The 19,529-nt window shown below is 39.2% G+C and overlaps 1 protein-coding gene across 2 annotated transcripts; it reads right to left on the bottom strand.

Annotated features, from left to right (window-relative positions):
- Window positions 1-762: 762 nt before the first annotated feature.
- Window positions 763-18,280, bottom strand: LOC107047834 (low-density lipoprotein receptor-related protein 4). 2 transcript variants are annotated; one of them, XM_015270690.1, is made up of 13 exons: window positions 18,144-18,280; window positions 15,685-15,882; window positions 14,288-14,584; window positions 12,703-12,938; window positions 12,447-12,630; window positions 11,079-11,208; window positions 9,823-9,932; window positions 9,586-9,745; window positions 8,158-8,308; window positions 4,966-8,082; window positions 3,821-4,880; window positions 2,883-3,289; window positions 763-1,284 (listed from the first exon to the last, which is right to left on the bottom strand). In XM_015270690.1, the coding sequence occupies exons 1-13, from the start codon at window positions 18,181-18,183 to the stop codon at window positions 1,132-1,134; spliced, it is 6,243 nt and encodes a 2,080-aa protein (XP_015126176.1). In that variant the 5' UTR covers window positions 18,184-18,280; the 3' UTR covers window positions 763-1,131. The 2 variants fall into 2 exon arrangements, with proteins under 2 accessions (XP_015126176.1, XP_028982574.1); XM_029126741.1 differs by having other exon boundaries at window positions 1,200-1,765.
- Between the last annotated feature and the right edge of the window lie 1,249 nt (window positions 18,281-19,529).

Raw genomic sequence — 19,529 nt, 5'->3', positions numbered from 1 at the left:
GGTATGATCCTGACCTTCCGAAAGCCTGTCCTTGTTGCTTAGCCGAAGTGCAAATATGGTTCGCACATTATCAATCTCGTTTTGTCTCTCGATATAAAAATAATTTCAACAGAATTCAATGGAAAATGAATAGAAAATTATGAAATCGATAAGCCAAGTTGGGTTTTTATACAAATAGTTTAAGGAAATTCTAAAAAATTGGGGATTCGAGGGTGTTAAATGGACTCTGAATTAATAAATTGGCTGAACCTATACGGAGAAAAAAATACCAGGAAAATTACCGTGCTCGCATTCCAAACTGAGATTTTTTCCTCTGTTTGCAGTGAAGGAAGAATCGATCTCATATCACAAGAGAAATTTTTTTCTCTTGAGATGGTCTATAATGATACAGGTCATGTGAGAATTCCGTGAAGTGTTCATGACATGTAAAGATATCCAAGTATCTTTTAGTTTGGTAGAGCCCAATCTACAGATTCAATCATTTTCAATCATCAAATTTGTCAATTAAATCGTGTGAGAAAAATTTGAAAAGAATCATCAATATTCAGCGTTATTCAAATTATATTTTGCGCATGATTATTATTTTTTTAAACATTCGTTGATTATGAATAAATTTGTTACGATTTCGAACAAATAATTTTTACTGCAATTGTCAAATTATTTCATCAATTTTCCTCTAAAAGTAACGTTAAATTTTTTTTCACAGATTTGTAGAATCTTATGCAAAGTTTGAATAATAAAATCATTGTAAAATGTCCGGAAACTTAGGGTGAAATAGGGCTCAAATGAAAGCTCTAATGTTCGGCCACAAAAATCGAAAAGCATTTCACTGCAGAAAAAATCATTCTAACGAGAGGAGAAAATCACGTTCTTATCGTTTCGATAAGAATCGTTTTTCTCACCGATTTCTTGTCTGAAATTTATCGTGGATTGATCAAATTTTGCAATTTTCTTAGCGCAAAAAATTATTTTTGTGATATTCGGTCATTTTTCTCTCATTAACGACATTGACTTCACATTACTTCACAGCACGGTAATTTTTGTCTGGATTTATATTCAAAAATTCTCGTATTTCTCCCTCAATCTATCTCTGCCATAGTAAAAAAGGCTCTCGTCAACGGTAGCTACCGGTCAGGCATTTAGATGCGTATCGTGTATGAGTGAGGGTGATGATTCCCTCGGTGTGACAGAGGGTGCACGACTGCTGCTTGGAGTTGCTGAGGGAGGTATCAGTGATACAACTTCAGGGCTCGGAGTCGGCCCATTGTCCTCGTACACTCTTTCCTATAATACAATGAATTATTGATTCCTTCTTTCCCAATTTTTCCCATTAAATATCTATCATTCTTGTCTTTTAATTCTCTATTTCTTCTAGTTGTCAATTGGCTTCATTTTTTTATTCAACTCAGTCTTTGGTCGTATGCCCAATCAGGTTGTTTCCTCAAGCTCTCTTGACGGAACGATCAGGTACATCTTACAAAAATTAGTCTGATTTATTCCTTCTTCCTGGTTTTGCTCTGTGGATGGGTTATTTCGTCTACCTAGAATGCTCTGACTTCTATAATCTCTTTATTTATCTTTAGAATATTGTCGATATTCTTGAGTCGACATCAGACGATAGCTCCATGACCAGGGATTCATCGGGATCAAGCCATGGAGCTGTACATATCTAAAACTACATTGTTTCAGTCTCATTCATTTGGATGAAGCGTAGAGGTAGATGTTGCAGTTTGATCGGGCATTCAACTTTGGCTGAGTTGGATTTCTATTCCAATTTAGTTTGTTCAATTCAATCATTAAAAATTTACATTTTTTGTGACGTTTGCCATCAATAATTCAATGTTTGTTTTTTTTCAGTAGGAAAAAGGGGAAAGAAAGAATGAGCGCAAGATTAGCGCATCTTACTTTATCGATAAAACACTTGAGTCCAAAGAAAATCGAAAGCGTTCGAAATGTTCTTTGACCTCAAAAATATCACTGATGACGGAGGAGGTAATCACTCATGAAATCTGGGGTGCAGATGATATCGGAATCCCATGAAATCCCATGGAATTCTGAATGAAATCATTTGAAATATCTAAAACACCATGAAATCTTATTCTGAATTTAATCCTGGATTGGTCACCATATGCGGGAATTGACTGGCTAACCGGAAAAATTGAAAAAAATTGCAGACGGCTGTATCTTCGATACAGCTATAATAGTACGTAGATACGTCCATGGTCTTTCCTTTCTCGAATTTCCCAAAAACTCCTTGCATTCTCTCGAATTTTCTAGAAACTCCTTGAATGTCCTCCACATTTCTAGAAACTCTGGTTTCGTCTTCTCGAATTACCTCGAAACGTTTAGAATTTTCTAGAATTCCTATAGATGGCGCTGCACATAAGGACCGTTTTCCAAAATGACGCCCCATATTGAAACCATAGACGTATCCCCGTCAAAAAATTTGACTTTGTCAATTGAAGTATCTAAAGAACTATAGTAGCTTTTAGAACAACATATTTCCCGAAATTCCTGAAGAAAACAAGTTATTTCGAACAGATGGATTATTTTTTCCCATGTTAAATTGAATTATCCATCGCACGACGTTGCCGGAAACTCGCTAAATGCGCCCGGGCAGTGTAGAGTGAATTCGGCAACGCTAGAGCCTAAATAACACGACTGGGAATCCCCGCAGAGGTGACCAGACTAGAGTTAACACAATGTGTGGAGAAAGGGATATATGAACTGTCCAAAATCTTGCAATTCCACTGTAATCGCTTCTAAGCATACGAAATTTCTCAGAATGTCTCTGAAATTCTTTGAAAAGTTATTTCCAGAGTGATTGCCTCCTCGCTGATGACGAATTTTACTTTAATAACATTAAAGTACTGTCAACCAACCTGTGAACTATCGTATTTCAATCTCTTCCAGATGAATGATTTCTTCTCAGCTGGAGGATTGTTGGGTCCAACGTCAGCCCCAGACGCATTGTAGTTTGGATTTGAAAATGTCAGAACGTTTCTCCTATTCGTGTACATGTACTTCTCCTGCTTAGGCTTCCTCTGACAGACGAGATAAATAATAGCGCAAATAATCACTACTGTTATCCCACCAATGACGATTATGGTGATGGTCATGGTGGTGTAGCCTTTGTCCTTGTTAATCTTATAATTCTTGAATTTATCGCTACCATCCCTGTGAGTGGGTCTAGTGAATACTTCAACAGATTTCTCGTTTTCGTTATGCTCATCGTAATCAGGGTCGTTTTCGGTGCCAGGTTTTCTGATCGGAACTCGTTTCTTTGGAACTGAAAATGGGTTAAATAGGTCAAATAATAATATTTTCTTCACACTTCATCAAATTAATGCATTAAGTAGAGAGTTAATATTTGTTTCCATCATATGAAGTTGATATTGCCCGAAATGAACGATTAAATATGTAATATTTGAATAATAGTGATCAGAATTACATTAGCTAATCTATAAAATGCGAAATAAATCGAGATATGACATAAGTATCCAGCCATTATTATAAATATATAGTGTCAAAGATTCTGATAGTTATGTCCCAGTAAATGCCACTTTTCGGCAGATCGTGGACACTGTTCTTCAATTTTGAACGCTTGTCATTGTGCGATTACGATAATTTCTTGTCTGACTAGAAGACTAAATAATTCCTACTCCACTGAGATGATATGTTGATTCTACCTCGGTAAATTTTGAATTCTATTCCATTAAAAAACGGCTGAGAGTGGAAGAAACCGGGACATTGGCGCTTACCGGGACATCGACAGTACCAATAACTTCTCTATCATAACATCCTAAAAGAATTAATGTACCTGTAGAACAGTTAGGATCGGGAATATCGGGGCACCCACACGTGTAATTATTCTTCACAAAGAAGCACAGATGAGAACAGCCGCCATTATCAACAGCGCAAGGAGACCAACCCCTTTGTCTCTCCTCAGAAACCGCTTTAACATCGCTAATCCCATGCAGCGAAGTCCTAATATTGATCCAACTGTCTCCCGTGGCTTTATCAGCCCTCTTCACCGACGTCTGATCCCACCCAGCCCAGTAAATAAACTCTCCATACTGAGACAATCCATAAGGTCTCTCAGCCCTCGGTACCAGCTGAATTCTGTAATTCCCATTCAAATCCGACATTTCGATTCTGTCTTTCACCGAGTCAGCCCAGTAGAGCTTTCGCTTCTCATAATCGATACTCAACCCATTAGGATAATACAGATTCTTGTTGACTATTGCCTTTTTGTTGGTGCCATCGAGTAAAGCCCTCTGAATATTAGACTCCTTTCCCCACTCAGTCCAGAACATGTAACCGAGCTTCGGGAAGACTGCGATAGACCAGGGAGTATCCAAATCCGTCAACAGGCATTTTCGACTGCTTCCATCGATCCTCGCCACTTCTATCACCCTCTTCTTCATATTCGTCCAGTAGATATTGTTCGCCAGCCAATCAACAGCTATCTTGAACGGCGATGACTCCGAGTGCTCTGAATTCTCCGGCTCTGAGATAATTGTCTTCGTATCTGAGAAGTTGTGCATGTTGACAGTTCTGATGAGCCTGAGGTTGATATCGGAGTAAACAATGAGACTCTTCTTCCAGTGGAAGTCCGCAGAGTAAGCATTGTGGATGTCTGCGATTGGCAGGCTCTCCTCCCACTTCTCAGCTGTGTCAAATGATATGCGAGCGAGGGATTTTGATGCTGCAAAGAGCAGGAAGTTCTTTGGACTTGAGTAACAAGTTTTCTTGTCGTCTTTCAAGAGGATTCCGGTTGGACAGGCGCAGCTGTAACTTCGGGGATTGCGGAGACAGAGATGGGAGCAGCCACCATTGTTGGTTCTGCAGACGTCTTCAAGACCCTTGATGTCGTCAATCTGAAAAGATGAGAATAATTAGAATTTCATGGGAAATTGAGCGCTATTAGTTATTTGTCTCTTCAGTTTTGATTCTTCTACTTACACTGATGGCTTTCACATCCATAATTCCCTCCAACTTATTCACCACCATCTTCGGATCACTCCCCGATGTTTTATTAGCTTGATGAATAGCTTTAGTCTGCCAATCGCTCCAATAGATGTAATCCCCCATCACAGAAAGTCCATAAGGATGTTGAATATTTTTAATCAAAGTTCTTCTGTTGCTGCCATCAAGATCAGACACTTCAATGAGTTTACGTTTAGCATCGTTCCAGTAGAGTTTATCGTTCTGAGTATCAATGGACAAGCCATTCGGCCACACCAGATTATCAGCAACAACAGTAGACCGCTCTTCCCCATCCATATTCGCCCTTTCAATCCTGGCATTGTGACCCCAATCTGTCCAAAACATCAACCCCTTTGCGTAATGCACTGCAATGGCTCTCGGATTATCCAATCCCGACCATATGAGGACCTTTCGATTTCTCCCATCGAGTTCACAGACTTCAATGCTGTTCAATCCAGCGTCAGTCCAGTACAACTTCTGCCCGACTGAATCCACAACAAGACTGTCAGCAGTATCAATACTAGTATACACGATATTTTTCATATTCTTCCCGTCAAAACTAGACTTGGTAATCACGTCATGCCCTGGATCCGTCCAGTAGACATCACCCGTCCTCCGATTAACATCAACGCCACTTGCATTTTTCAGATAGCTTACCGGGAGAAGCACGTCCACCTTATAATTGACATCAAAAGAGATCATTCTGATGTCAATTCGATGGGCGAACACCAGAAACTGATTGGGCACTGGTCTGCACTTTCTCTGGTTGGAGCCGGGCTCGAGGATGAGTCCAGTGGGACAAGCACACTTGTACCTCGGAGGGTCAGCAGTCAGCAGACACAGATGTGAGCATTTACCATTATTATCTCTGCATGGATTAGGCACAACTTTCCGGTTACGATGGAACGCCCGAATGTCCATGAGATTTCCCAACTGAGCCCTTACAACAGTGGCATTCACGCCTTTGTCCTTATTCGCCCTGTGGATGCTCTTGGTGTCCCAGTCAGTCCAGTAGATCTTGTTCTGATGAATCGTTAGACCGAACGGATGGGACAGATTGGAACGCACGAGAACTCTTTCCTCCCTGCCATCTAGGTCCACGTACTCTATGCTCTTCATTCCTCCATCAGCCCAGTAGAGTCTCTTGTTAGAGAAATCAATGGCCAAGCTGTTTGGCCACATGATGTTTTCGCCTACAAAGACTTTTCTCTTGCTTCCATCCATAGCAGCTCTCTCAATCTTCGGTTTGATCCCCCAATCGCTCCAGTACATGTATCCTACAGTGGGATCGACAACGATGTCCCGAGGTTTGTCAAGCCCTTCGTAGACGAGAAGGGTTCTCATGGTGCCGTCCAGATTTGAGCACTCGATCCTGTTGGTCCCTGCGTCTGTCCAATAAAGTTTCTTGGTGATCCAGTCCATTGCGAGGCCAGCAGGAGACTCCAAGTTATTGTTAATTACGACAGTCTGGTTGCTTCCATTGAGGTGAGCTCTGCTGATCGAGTCGGTTTCGACGTCAGTCCAGTAGATCATCTCCTCGTCAGCGTCCCAAGTCAGTGCAACAGCACTCTGAACATGATCAACTGGGATGACAGTGTCGAATACTCTAGTTGATTGATCTATGGGTATCAACCTAAGGTCTCGTTTCCTCGCAAAGATCAGGAGATTGTCTATCGTCGAAGCGCAATTCTTGCCATCGTGCTTTATCTTGAGACCAACTGGACACACACAGCTGTACCCAGCGCTGTTGGGTAGGCACATGTGCGAACATCTTCCATTGTTACTCCCACAGTGATTTGGATAAGACGGCTGACGCTGCTTGTGATAACTGTGAATGTCCATGGGAAAGTACAGATTAGAGCGAATAGTCTTGAAATTCTTTCCGTTTCCCTTATTCGCCGAGGAAATACTCTTGAAATGCCAGTCCGTCCAATAAATCAAGTCCTCGAAAACAGTGATACCGAAAGGATGGTGAAGCCCTTTGCTGAGAACTTTCTTCTTATCGGTACCATCCAATTTTGCTGACATTATGGCAGGATGTTTCGCATCTGTCCAGTATATTCTTTCCGTAGGATAATCAATCGTCAGACCGTTGGGCCAAGTAATCCCCTCTGTTACCAAAGCTTGTCTACCGGTGCCGTCCATGTCGGCTCGTTCGATCTTCGGTGAGGGACCCCAATCAGTCCAAAATACGTAGCCGTAGTGAGGATGCACAGCTATTCCCCTGGGCTTATCCAAATCCGTCGACACTAGAACATGGCGAACTTTAGTGTCTAGAGTGATGACTTCCACTCTTCTCGTTCCCGAATCCGTCCAAAATAGGAGATCATGGATCCAGTCGATGGCTACACCTCCGGGACTCTCCAATCCCCAGCGAATGACGTCTTCTGGATTAGTACCGTTGACGTAGACCCTCTTGATCATGTCTAATGACACGTCGGACCAGTAGAGAAGCCCCTTGTCGTAGTGATAGTCAACGGCAATTGCGTTGTGCAGGCCTTTGAGAATGGGTGTGTAGCTGGCGTCAGTCGCAGATGCCAGACTGACTCTCCTGATGTCCACGCGATTCGTGAGGATCAGGCTGGGATTTCCGCCATGAGCTTTGCACGTTCTGCCGTCTGATCTCAAGACATAACCAGTTATGCAGCCACAGACGAAGGCCCCGTAGGTGTTGTTGCAGAGTTGACTGCAGACTGGCTCTTTACTGGATTCACACTCATTGACGTCGAGACATGTGAAATTATCACTGTTCAGGGTGAAGCCAGGATCACAGGCGCAAGCGTTCTCATTATTCGCTGTTGTAATGCACTGCTGTTTGCATTTGTCACTCGACGTGCAATTCCTCTTCTTCGGACAGTTCTCCTCGTCCTCCTTGAGGATACAATCAGGAATTCCATCGCAGAGACGTTTCTTGCTGATGCAGTGAGCTTGCGTAAGCTGGAACGGCATATGCGGGGTTTTATTAATTGATGTTGTGTCATTCGCACCTGAAGGTGACTTGCATAAGTACTGGGTTGCGTCACAAGTCAGAGGGCATCCGTCCTCGTCCTCCCCGTTGGAACAGTCTGGCACTCCGTCACAAACCCACGAACGCTGATGTACAGAAATCGTTTATGATTGTTTTCCCTTCAGGGGGAGGAAAATGCAATTTTGCGATTGAATACTCACGGATATACAATTTCCTCCGCAAACGAATTCGTCGGGTGTTGAACATTCTCGGGGCGTTGGATGTTCACAGTTCGCTTCATCCTCCCCCGCGTTACAATCGTGCTGACCGTCGCAGACCTGTAGTTTGTTGATGCAATCGCCAGTACCGCATCTGTTGATGAAAACAGAAATAAAAAATTAATGAGAAATTTGAGGAGATTCGATGCTGGGGAGTGAATAGGGGAAAATGGGATTTTACGCGACTGGGGGTATCATGACAGCATGATTTCTTTGGATATGAATCATGTGTAGGGGTCTTTGGTTTTTGGAGGGAGAGAACGAGGGGCGATGCGGGTGGAGTCAAAGGAGAATGCCAGATGCTAGGATTTTTCATTGAATGGACAGGAAATTGGTGAAAATGAAGTGAAGTTGATTGCATGTAGCTGTATTCGGGGACTGCAAATGGAGAAAGAAAACAAAGAGGAATGGAAGAACTAACGAGCGACCCTTCAACTACTCCGGGATTTTTCATTCATTTTTATTTTTTCGTCTTTGTGTGTTGATGAATGGATGAGTTGTTACGATTCGCTGGGGGTCGCACATTTGTTTGTTTCGGGTTATTTTTGCGAGGATGACAGTATTCAGTATCAGTTAGAGATGTGGAATGACAGTCATTTTCCCTTTCGGTCAGCTCAGAAGTAAATTACCGGTTTCTGACGGTTTCCGGTCATTTTTTGGGTCATTTATTCATTTATTTATTATTATTAATACCCCGTTCTCAGTGATACATTGTTTAAAAAAATGAAATTTCATACACAGCTGACTAGTATTCTTCAGGACATTGCCACTGAATGGAATTTAAAGGGAAAAAATCATAAAATTCTAGATTTCACTGAAAATTCAATCAAATTCCCGAACTTTAAGAAGCATGAAGACGAGAATTCTTCAATTTATTTGAATTTTCATTGAAAACATAAATATTTAGTACTTGGTAGCCTGAATTTTGAAATAATTGAAAATTCAAGAATGTGTTTATCAGAATTTTCCGGTTTTCTATCAATTTTCAGGGAATAATTGAACTAAAATTTACAGTTCTTCTGGATTCCCCAAAATTCATAATTTTCAAAGACGAAATTCCTTGAAATTTCATTAGAACTTGAATGTGATAAAAATTTCCGGAAAGTGTACTGGAAATTTCAGCTAATAATTTTTAACAGTATAGCAATCGCTTGACTAATACTCAAAAATCGAGGGTCATCTATACAGATGAAAATTGACGGTCAAAATTTATTCGGTCATTTCATGCTTCTGGCGAATCGTCATTTTTTTTCTGACCGTATGGATTAATTCAGATTCTCAGCGCGGTAATTACCGGGCATGACAATGGTTATTGACGGTCATTTTTGCCACTCACATCTCTAGTATCAGTAGATGAGTAATTGCACTCACTTGAATTGATCTGGATTGCAGTCCATTAAATTTGGGCAATTTTCCTCGTCACTGGCATCGCCACAGTCGTCACTACCGTCACAACGGTATTCTTTTCTGATGCATTTTGCTGTTGCACATTCGAAGTAATTCTCGTCACAGTCGACCTCGCGATTTCCATCTGTAATATTCACTGCGTTCGGGTGATTTATTCAATTTTTGCTTTTTTTACTTATAATACGTTTCGAGATTTCTTACGGCATTTGAATTCATCCGAGCCATCTTCACAGTCATTCTCACCGTCGCACATGTATTTACGGGGCAGACAAGAACCATCTGGACATGTGAACTCATCCTCTCTGCATTTTCTGGGAATATCATCAAAACTGTGATATTGATGAGGAAAAAGGTGCACACCATACGAGAAACTCAATTAGTTTTCTTTTAGACGAAAATGCTGCTATTAAAGTGCTTTGAGCAATTGAATTTTAAACATATTCTACCATATCACCGAATATCGATCCTCGGAAGAGCAAATAAAGCCCGATACACCGGGAATTAATTTACCGTAGAGAGTAACGAAAATAGTCGGTTGTAGCAGAATTCTATAATAATGAAATTTCCGTTAATATAACGTCAGTACCAGGCATATGAGCGAGATGTGAATATAAGATATTTAGATGAATCATCTTGAATTACCAGGACCGAGCATCGATTTACGCTTCTACAGGGATTTCTCTCATAAAACTCCGTAATTGAAATTATAGTTGAAAGGTCAATGAGCAATTAGAGAGGAGGCCAGCGAAGAATCATCACAAATTCATAACTTCAAATTTTATTTATGAATGACAGTTCAATGAATCCCACAATTTCCCCAGAGTTTCTTCATTCAACGCATTTCCCATTGCTCGTATTATCATGTATTTATTTCAATTCGGGTCAATAAATCTATTTTGGAATAGATCTGTTTGAATTTGTATGAGAGGAGAAAGAGAGAAACCCACACTCTCAAGTGGTCGATAGCACGCGCCACCAACGCATCAATGTGATACCATTAGCTGTTGTCTTGGCAACATCCACGCCCTGGATCAACACTGCCACCCACCTCCGATATCTTCTTCCTCTCCTCCTCTCTTCTCCCTCTCGTCATCTCCAAGCTTCTCCCAGATTCTCCCGCTTGACTTTTCCCTCAACTCAACCCTGAACCGTTGACAAACTCTAAATCGTTCACGTATACGAGACGCCTTTTAACTCAAGATTTGATGCTAATCACGTCAAATTATTCCATCCTTTTCCCGATTTAGCCCAGTGAAGCTGGATATTGAGTTCTTGCCGAGGTAAAAGTCACAATTGAATGTTGATTGATGGAATTTTCTTTAAGAATGAAAAACATGAGAATGGTTGGGTGAAAGAAGTGAATGAGTTCTGGCTTCTCACTTCTCTACCGTACGACTATTTCAAGGGATTACCGTATTCATAATATTCATAAAGAGATGAAAGATTTTTCAGCTCACTTTCGATCGCTGCAATTCTCCTCGTCGGATAAATCCCTGCAGTCATTCTCACCATCACATCGCCAGGTCTGCTGGACACAGAGACCATTTCGGCACTCGAATTGATCCTGAGTGCAGTTCTTCTTGACTCCTGAAATTGATGAACATGGTTTATGCGAGGGAAATCGGAATTTTACTGGGTTGATGTTGGTGGCAGTGAAGCATGGGAGAAGAATTTTTTGAAAATTACCCCTGAATTTCAGTAATCGTGCGGAATATTTGACATTTTTAGCAGACCGCTTGGAGAAAATACAATAATTCTAGTCTAGAATAACAATTTTTTTTATTTTTTACCTAAGGGAGAAGAGAGAGTGGGCGGAGAGAATTACCATGATTTCGGTAAAAAATCCAATCGTTTATCAAATTTTATCAAACTTTATCAACTAGACTTTTATTCAAATTTTATCTACTAGACATACTGAATTTCTTCCTAGAATTTCATTCAAAATTCCGGGATAGCTAATACACTACACGATCACAGAAAAAAAGTCAAGTATATTTAATATTTAATTGGGGGATGGGCATTTCAATTCGAAGATGATTCTTTTGTATCAGGCCGGGTTGTAGCAAGCTCTCTTAAGTGTAATATAAGGGTCAGGCACTAAGTTTCAGAATATAAGGGTCAAAAAGTGAAGGTTAAAAAATGAGGGTCAGAATATTAGGGTCAGAATATAAAAGTCAAAAAAGTGGGTGTCAGACAATGAGGGTCTAAATATAAGTCATATATTATGCTCGATCCCCGCTTTTAGTCCTTATATGACCCTCATTGTCTGGCATCCACTTTTTTTGCTTTTATGTTCTGACCCTAATTTTTTTATCCTAATATTCTGACCCTAATTTTTTTATCCTAATATTCTGACCCTCTTTTTTTAACCCTAACACTCTGACCCTCATTCCTTCACCTTTACATTCCGACCCTCATTTTTTTACCTCCACTTCTTGACTATATTACACTTGAGAGAGCTTGGTACAACCCGGGCTGATACGAAGTAATCATCCTCGAATTGAAACATCCGTCCTCCATTCGAGTATAAAATATACTTGATTCAAGAATATTATTTTTTTCGTGACTATTAAAATAAGAGATAATTTTTGCTAGGTTTTTTGTTACAAAATACACAACTTCTATGAACCTCTCACCTAAAATATTGGAATTTTCGCCAAGTTATTTCATCTTCCATTGGAATTTTCACACAAATTCATGCAAAATCACTCCCTACGATTACTAAAATTCAGAGACGATTTTCAACCGATTTTTCTCTCTGCGGACTACCAGAGAAGCTTCTGCTCAACAATCTCTTTAGCGCATTAAAAGGTGGTTAGAAATACCGCAGTTCGATTCATCGGAGTAGTCACCGCAATCATCATCACCATCGCAGAGCCATTGTACCGCAATACAGTATCCAGTCTCCGGACAAAGTAGTCTGCGTTCCCCAAAGCAAGTGCCATTGGACTTTCTCGCTTCGATGATCTCCTCACAGTCTATCTCGTCCTCTCCATTGTCACAATCGAGCTGCAAGTGCAAATCAGAGAGACATTTTCTTGATTCTCTTCAAGGGTCACATATTGACGATTAAATACTAACAGGTCCATCGCAGCGCAGGTGTATATCTATGCACTCGCAAGTGCGGAAGCAAAGAAACTGGTCGCTGGGGCAGTTATCTCTGCACGGAATGTACAAATTATCGTTCTCGTCGTCAAAGTCGTGGACCAATTCTGGAAATGAGCCATCGGAATTTGCCTCGCCCATGGAACCGATGCCGTGCCCTCGATACAAACCATTGTTCACCCTGGACTTGTGTGGGACTTCACCGTTGTAACCTTCAGAGATGTTTTTTGGTCAGAATCATTCAGGAGACGTTTGCAGCAATTCAATACAGACGAAAATTGTTTTGATTTTCAGGGACATGTCACATGCGATTGGAAAATTTTGTTATTTTGCCACCAATTTTCAGTGACATTATCACTAATTTTTCGAGTAATATCACTGTTTTTTAACGAGCCATCTCTAATATTCAGGAATCTATCATCAAATTTCCGCGATAAAAATCACTAATGCTCGGAGAAAACAATGTGGTGAAACTTCGTATTTTTACGTTTCAGACCGTTCTACATCATTTTCAAACAAAATTAGAGAATCTAAAAATAGAACGATTTCAATGCTTCCACTCGGAAGCAAAAATTAGAGAAAAATTACCGAACAAGTCAAGTAATCGTGGAGCGAACTCCATTTTCAGTACTTTTTCGCCTCATATCGGCAAAATTCACCAATGACTTGTTGAAAAAAATGAATTACTAATCTGCTGGTGAATTTCAACAACTACACTGTTAAAAATTTTCGTCTAAATTTTTCGTGTCAACTTCGAAAATTTCTATCGTGTTCAAGTTCCACTGAAATTTCAGGAAATTTTGCCATTAAAAGATCAAATATTCCATTGATTTTCTCTGTTCAAATGATTGAAAAATCAATATACGTGATTTTCTGTGAAAATTCAGAAAAATCTAGAAAAGTCAGGGAAAAATTTAAAATTCATGTCATTTTGTTTCTGAATATTCACGTTCCACTGAAAATTCAATCAAATTGTGAAATTTCCATCTTACTCTCACTGACAATTCATGAATTTCCTTGAATTCTACATAAAACTAAAAATTTCACTACCGGTTTTCCCTTAAATCAAATTCAATATCACTCTTATTAGAATTATTATCATATTTTCCATGAAATAAAAAAAAAAGTTTAACAGTGTAGTTGGTGAATTCACAAACTGGTTGATAATTGTTTTTTTAACAACTAGTTGCTGAATTTCAGCAACTAATTGTTGAAATTCACCAACAAATTTTTTTGAATTCTACCTAAAGCTAGAAATTTCATAACCGTTTTTCCCTTAAATCCAATTCAATATCACTCTTATCAGAATTACTATCATATTTTCCATGAAAGTTTAAAAAATTTCTAACAGTGTATAGATGGTGAATTTGAACAACTAGTTATTAAATTTCAGCAACAAGTTGTTGGAATTCACAAACCGGTTGAGAATTCATTTTCAAACCGGTTGGTGAATTTCAACAACTAATTGTCGAAATTAGCCAAATAATTTTCTCCGTGTTAGCGCGACGCGTTCCTGTGTTATGTCCAATGAGCTCTCGTGTCACAGAAGGCGATGACATACCACCGGCATCAAAGGATCCGTAATATCCATCGCGTCCGCGGCTTCTGGTCAGGCCGCCGCGGGCCATACCAGGAGCTCCCTGTCCATAAATCCCACCATTGGTGTTTGGTATACGCATACCACCCACGGGTGCACCATTGCGGTAGCTAGGACCGTCCAAATTCGCCTCATAGTCTTCATCAGTTAGCGGGAACGGCGGAAATCCGGGGGGAATTTGCGAGTGAGTCTTTGAGTGCCGAGTGTTTGAGCTGCCGTATCCGTAACCGTGTCCAGAATCATCTGAATGATCTCGATGGCCTGGAAAACAGTCTCAATAAAACTTTTCAAAATGCTTCACAGAGAAAAAAGTTTCTAGTTTCCGGTAACAAGGTACTGAATCTGAGAAAATCGTCGTTTTAGGTGGCATTGTATTGAGGAGAAGAAACTGGTTACTTAAAATAAATTGAATTATCGTTTTCAGTGAGAAAAGTTTATAAACCCGGAACCGTTGTGTTTTTACATGAAGGTGTGAATTCAGAATTCTCAAGGTTCTGAATTCCAGAATCAAGGATGCTTTAAAATAAGATACGATGTGTCTCAATTTGAGTCATACAATTGGTACTGAATTGCAGTAGAAATTAGTGAGAACAAGAACTTTTTTCTATGAGTTTTAGAGAGAATTCTCTTTGAATAAATGAAAATTTCGTTTCAATCTGGCACAATTTCTTTGAAATTTCTCGCAAAATCCGGGAAAATGTACTCCTTAGTCATTTTTACTGAAATCCAGTACCCACTCCCAGAAAAATATTTTTTTTAAATCAAATGAACAATTTATTTAGTTCAAAGAAAAAATTTATTTGATTCTAATTAAGAAATTTCTCAATATAAAAACACTGTTTATTTGGTATAAATAAAGAATTGATTTGGCTCAAATAAAGATTTATTAATAATAATAAAACATTTATTTAATATAAACAAAACTTATCTAATTTGAAAAAAAAAACTTTATTTAGTACTATTTAAATAAACTTATTCATTTGATTCAAATAAACTTTACTTGAATCAAATAAATCATTGTTCTGGGTGCATGGTACTTGAATCAAGGCACTTTGGCTCTGGTATTTAGTACTTTGGGTTCTTGAAATACGAATCGTTGAGTCCTGAAATCAAGCAGCCTGGAATTTTTAAAATAGAAACCTTCAGGTTCTGAAATTGACATCCTTGCCTCTTCCACTTATCTTGATTCCCCTCTTCAATCGCGTGACGCAATATGTGAATGCCCCTAACGGTTCTCATCTTAAGAACCCAAGACTCTTGTTTTCAGTACTACAGAGTTCTGAAATCCAGAGATTTTTTTTTTTACCGAAAACAAGAAAGTTTTTTTCTCTGTGTTAATCCAATGAATATGCATCAAGTACCGGGAAGGTGTGTCTTTTCCTCGGAGCGAAGACCATTTTTGTCTTTGCGAGGATATTTAGGGTCTTCGTGTTCGGTCGGTGCTGTGGGATCAATTAGAGAAGAACTGCTTGTTTGCCGAAGACTTCCGCTGCCATACATCTGACGGGCAGCACCTCGGTTAATGGGAATGTGGGTTGTTGATTCCCCATGGAGGTAGCCTGGAATGAAGACAAAGGTGATGGATTTCGGGGTGGAATGAAAAAATATGACGATTGAGATTTGAGACGTAAAAAGATGTTCTTAGAGATTCCCCACAATGTCATTATGATGCAAAAGCATTAATCATAGAACTGTTGTAGAGAAAGAACACCTACACTGAAAAAAAGAAAGTTTTTTGAGAAGTACGTCTTTACTTATATCAAGAAACTCGTGGCTTGAAAATTTTCAAGAGCAAAATATCTTGCACTCAGAAACAAAAAATTCCTCAAAAAATTCTGTACTTATCCTAAGGACGAGCATAATTTCTTGATGAGAAGAAAGCGATTCCTCATACCAAATAAAATTGAATTAATTCATATAATAGGTTTTAGCCTCAATTCTAAAATATTTTAATGTAAAAACCACTTGAATTGATTTGAGACCTCGTTTTTGTCTTGATATGAACTAATTGTCCTTATCTTTCGGACAAGTATAAAATTTCTTAACGTAAGATTTTTTTTTCTTAGTCTGAGATATTGTGCGCTTGGTAGTTATCGAGCCATGAATTTCTTGATACAAGTACAGGCGTATTTCTTAAAAAACACTTGTCTTCTCAGTGTACTTTGAAAATTTTCAAGAGCAAAATATTTTGCACTGAGAAAAAAAAATTCCTCAAAACATTCTGTACTTGGCCTAAAGACGAGCATTATTTCTTGACGAAAAGAAAGCGATTCCTCATACGAAGTAAAATTGAATTAATTCATTTAATAGTTTTTTAGCCTCAATTCTATTTTTTTTTCTTAGTGTGTCTTGATACAAGTAAAGATGTACTTCTCAAAAAACTCACGGCATGAAGAAATTGAATTGACAAACGCTTTGCTAGGAAAGTCAATTGTATTTTCATTGATACTTTATGCCCGGTGGCTTGGCGCAGTGGGTAAGTTCGTTGCCTCACATGCGAAAGGTTCCGAATTCAAATCCCGGCCGGGTAGAATGGTGCGATCTAACCATTTAAAGTCTTGATCATCATCGCAGTATACCCTAACCGGGTCGAAGCAATGTAAAATAACGATAAAAAAAAATTGATACTTTATTGAAATTGAACTTGATTCCATTGAAATTTTCTTGAAAATTGAATTCTCTTGCGATTTCTCCAAAACAAATTCCTGAGCATAAATTTTCGCAAGTTGTAATCGACGAATGAGTGACGAATAGAAACTAGTCATTCGAACGCCTCACAAATTAACTATCGCAGTTAATTCGTCATGCCGACGATGAAATCCCCCCAGAACTTCATAAATTGTTTTCCAAACTTCTCCCCTCGCTAGACGATATGCAACTGTGAATATGAATGGCATAAACTTTGTTGAATAATTTTCCTCCACCTTTCCCAGTATCAATATTACACTGCATTCGGATAAATTGATGCCCATTGACGTCTCCATCCCCTTCACATCTAGAGTCAATAGTTGAATGAATAAAGTAGTACCTCGGATGAATAATCAATTTGGCCAGGGTCTCTGTAACTCGAGTTCATGGATTGAGCTAGAAAATACATTTAGGTAAAAAGGTGATATATCTGTAGGGTTTTGATGGACCACACGGTCACCGGTCCATGAATGACTTGAGATAGTGCGGGGGCGCAAGGAGATTTTCATTCACCACGGCAACGCCTGCGCCATGAAGACGATCGATATACTCATGACAGCACACACCCTCTTGGCCGAAATGAGGATGACAAAGAATGATGATGATGTTGAAGGGGAGAGAGAAAGGAAAAATAGGATCCATAAGAAATATAGGAGGGTCATTTGTTCATTGTTTTTGCACTAGTCTTCAGGGGTTCCAGCATTGGGTGATCAAAACCCCTTTGGTTTCTTTGTTTTCTTTATTTGTGGGATGGATATGCTGGACGAAACTTCTTTTCATAGGAGAATTACTGACCTTTTTAAGGAGTGAAGACATCGATGAAGCACAAAATTTTCGAGAAAAATTCATGTGCTGGCACCATAAACGGGTCACAATTTGCATACTTGGAAAAATTATTGTATAACATCATAAAAAATATCGCTCAGCACCAGAAAAATTAGTGGAAGAACCATAACTTTTCTGGCGCTATACAATAATTTTTTCAAGTGACTTGTTTATAGTGCTGAGCACATTAATTTTTCTAGATAATTTTTCTTCCTGTACTATTCTTTAGAGTATACGAATTACCAACACGAATAATGGAATTATGTCTAAATAGTTCTCAAGGATTAAAAACAGGATTAGTATTTACCTAATGTGATGGAGAGAATGACGAGAAAAAATTCTTTCATCTTGCCCAATCTATTATTTGCTCAATCTTCCAGGCGTTTCCCAGCACAGTTCACATATCCCCAGGTCGAAACCCGACCGACATTGCGGCTCGATTTGTCCTTCCTTTTCACTGTCTTCTCACTCAAAAACCCCGGGATTTTCTCTCATCTCGGTGAGACAAGCTGGGAAACCTAATATGAATGAAGTTAACGAGATTTGAATGATCTGATTGATTCTGTCCATTTAAATTCATCCGATTTCATGACTGCGCATTTGATAGCAGCGCTCGGGGTAGAACGGGAATTCGGTCAACGGGTCCTGTGAATCGATGAACTCCCGGTACTCAAAGCAAGCTAGATATGGATGGTGAAATACCTTCTATCGACACTTTGTTATTTCGTTCATCTCACTCTGAGTTAGTATTTACAGGATAGCACTATTCCGCAATTCGAAAATTAGTTGCTCTTCGAAAAATTTATAACTTTGTTGTTTTCTGTTATTAATCACCACTAATCACGTTGAAGAGAGAAAAAAAATTGAAATTGGCCGTTCTCAAGAAACTAAATGATTGAAATGAGATTAATTCATTGTCAGTGCCAATTTCTCTCACTTTTGATTGAAGAATATTAAATTAAACTATATTTAACACATGGATTGTTGAATATTGATGGATAACAAAAATGTTGCTACTGCTAGTAACTGTTGGAAATTACTGAAATAATAAATCGAGCCGGACTATTTCACTCGGACAAGGATAGACTGGTCCAGAAGGATCCTGTCACAATAATATCGAGATATTGCAATCGGTTCAACACGAAATTTCGCGTGAGACTGAGGTTGGGTGACTCCCACGTATTCACCACCAGATTGGAGTCCTGGGGCGCAGGCGTATCGAGGTATAAGGTTGTACCAGGAAAAAAATCCAGTCGGGGTCACTTCCATCCTCATCTCAGCTTCTTTTTTATTCAGCGATTATCAAAGATATTTGTGGCCATTAGGGGAGGAGAAAAAAGTATATGAATGTGTGGTTATCTAGGATAGTACGGGACTGTTCATATTCATGCTACAAAATTTTGGGAGGCTGTATTGCAACTGTGGGGGTTGCAATATTTTTGGGGACAAGAATGAGTGAGTGATTGTCTCCTGTTGGGACAAAAACCTAGTGAAGGGGTGCACACCCTCCATGGGAAGCCCATGACAGAAAATTTCAGGAGACAGAACCATTAAAGAGGAACTGTAACAGTATAAGAGTAAAAGAACGGTTTAGATGAATCAAATATATTCGATGTATTTGGATTTTTTCGTGCGTTGAATACAGCTAATTTTTCAAATTTTCGAACAAATTTCCTGCCGAAAGTTATCGATA

Source organism: Diachasma alloeum, unplaced genomic scaffold (genome assembly GCF_001412515.2).
Source record: "Diachasma alloeum isolate Michigan unplaced genomic scaffold, Dall2.0 Dall_scaffold_78908, whole genome shotgun sequence".
Taxonomy (NCBI): domain Eukaryota; kingdom Metazoa; phylum Arthropoda; class Insecta; order Hymenoptera; family Braconidae; genus Diachasma; species Diachasma alloeum.
The sequence above is the reverse complement of the archived record's forward strand: the minus strand, read 5'-3'. Positions and strand labels throughout refer to the sequence as shown.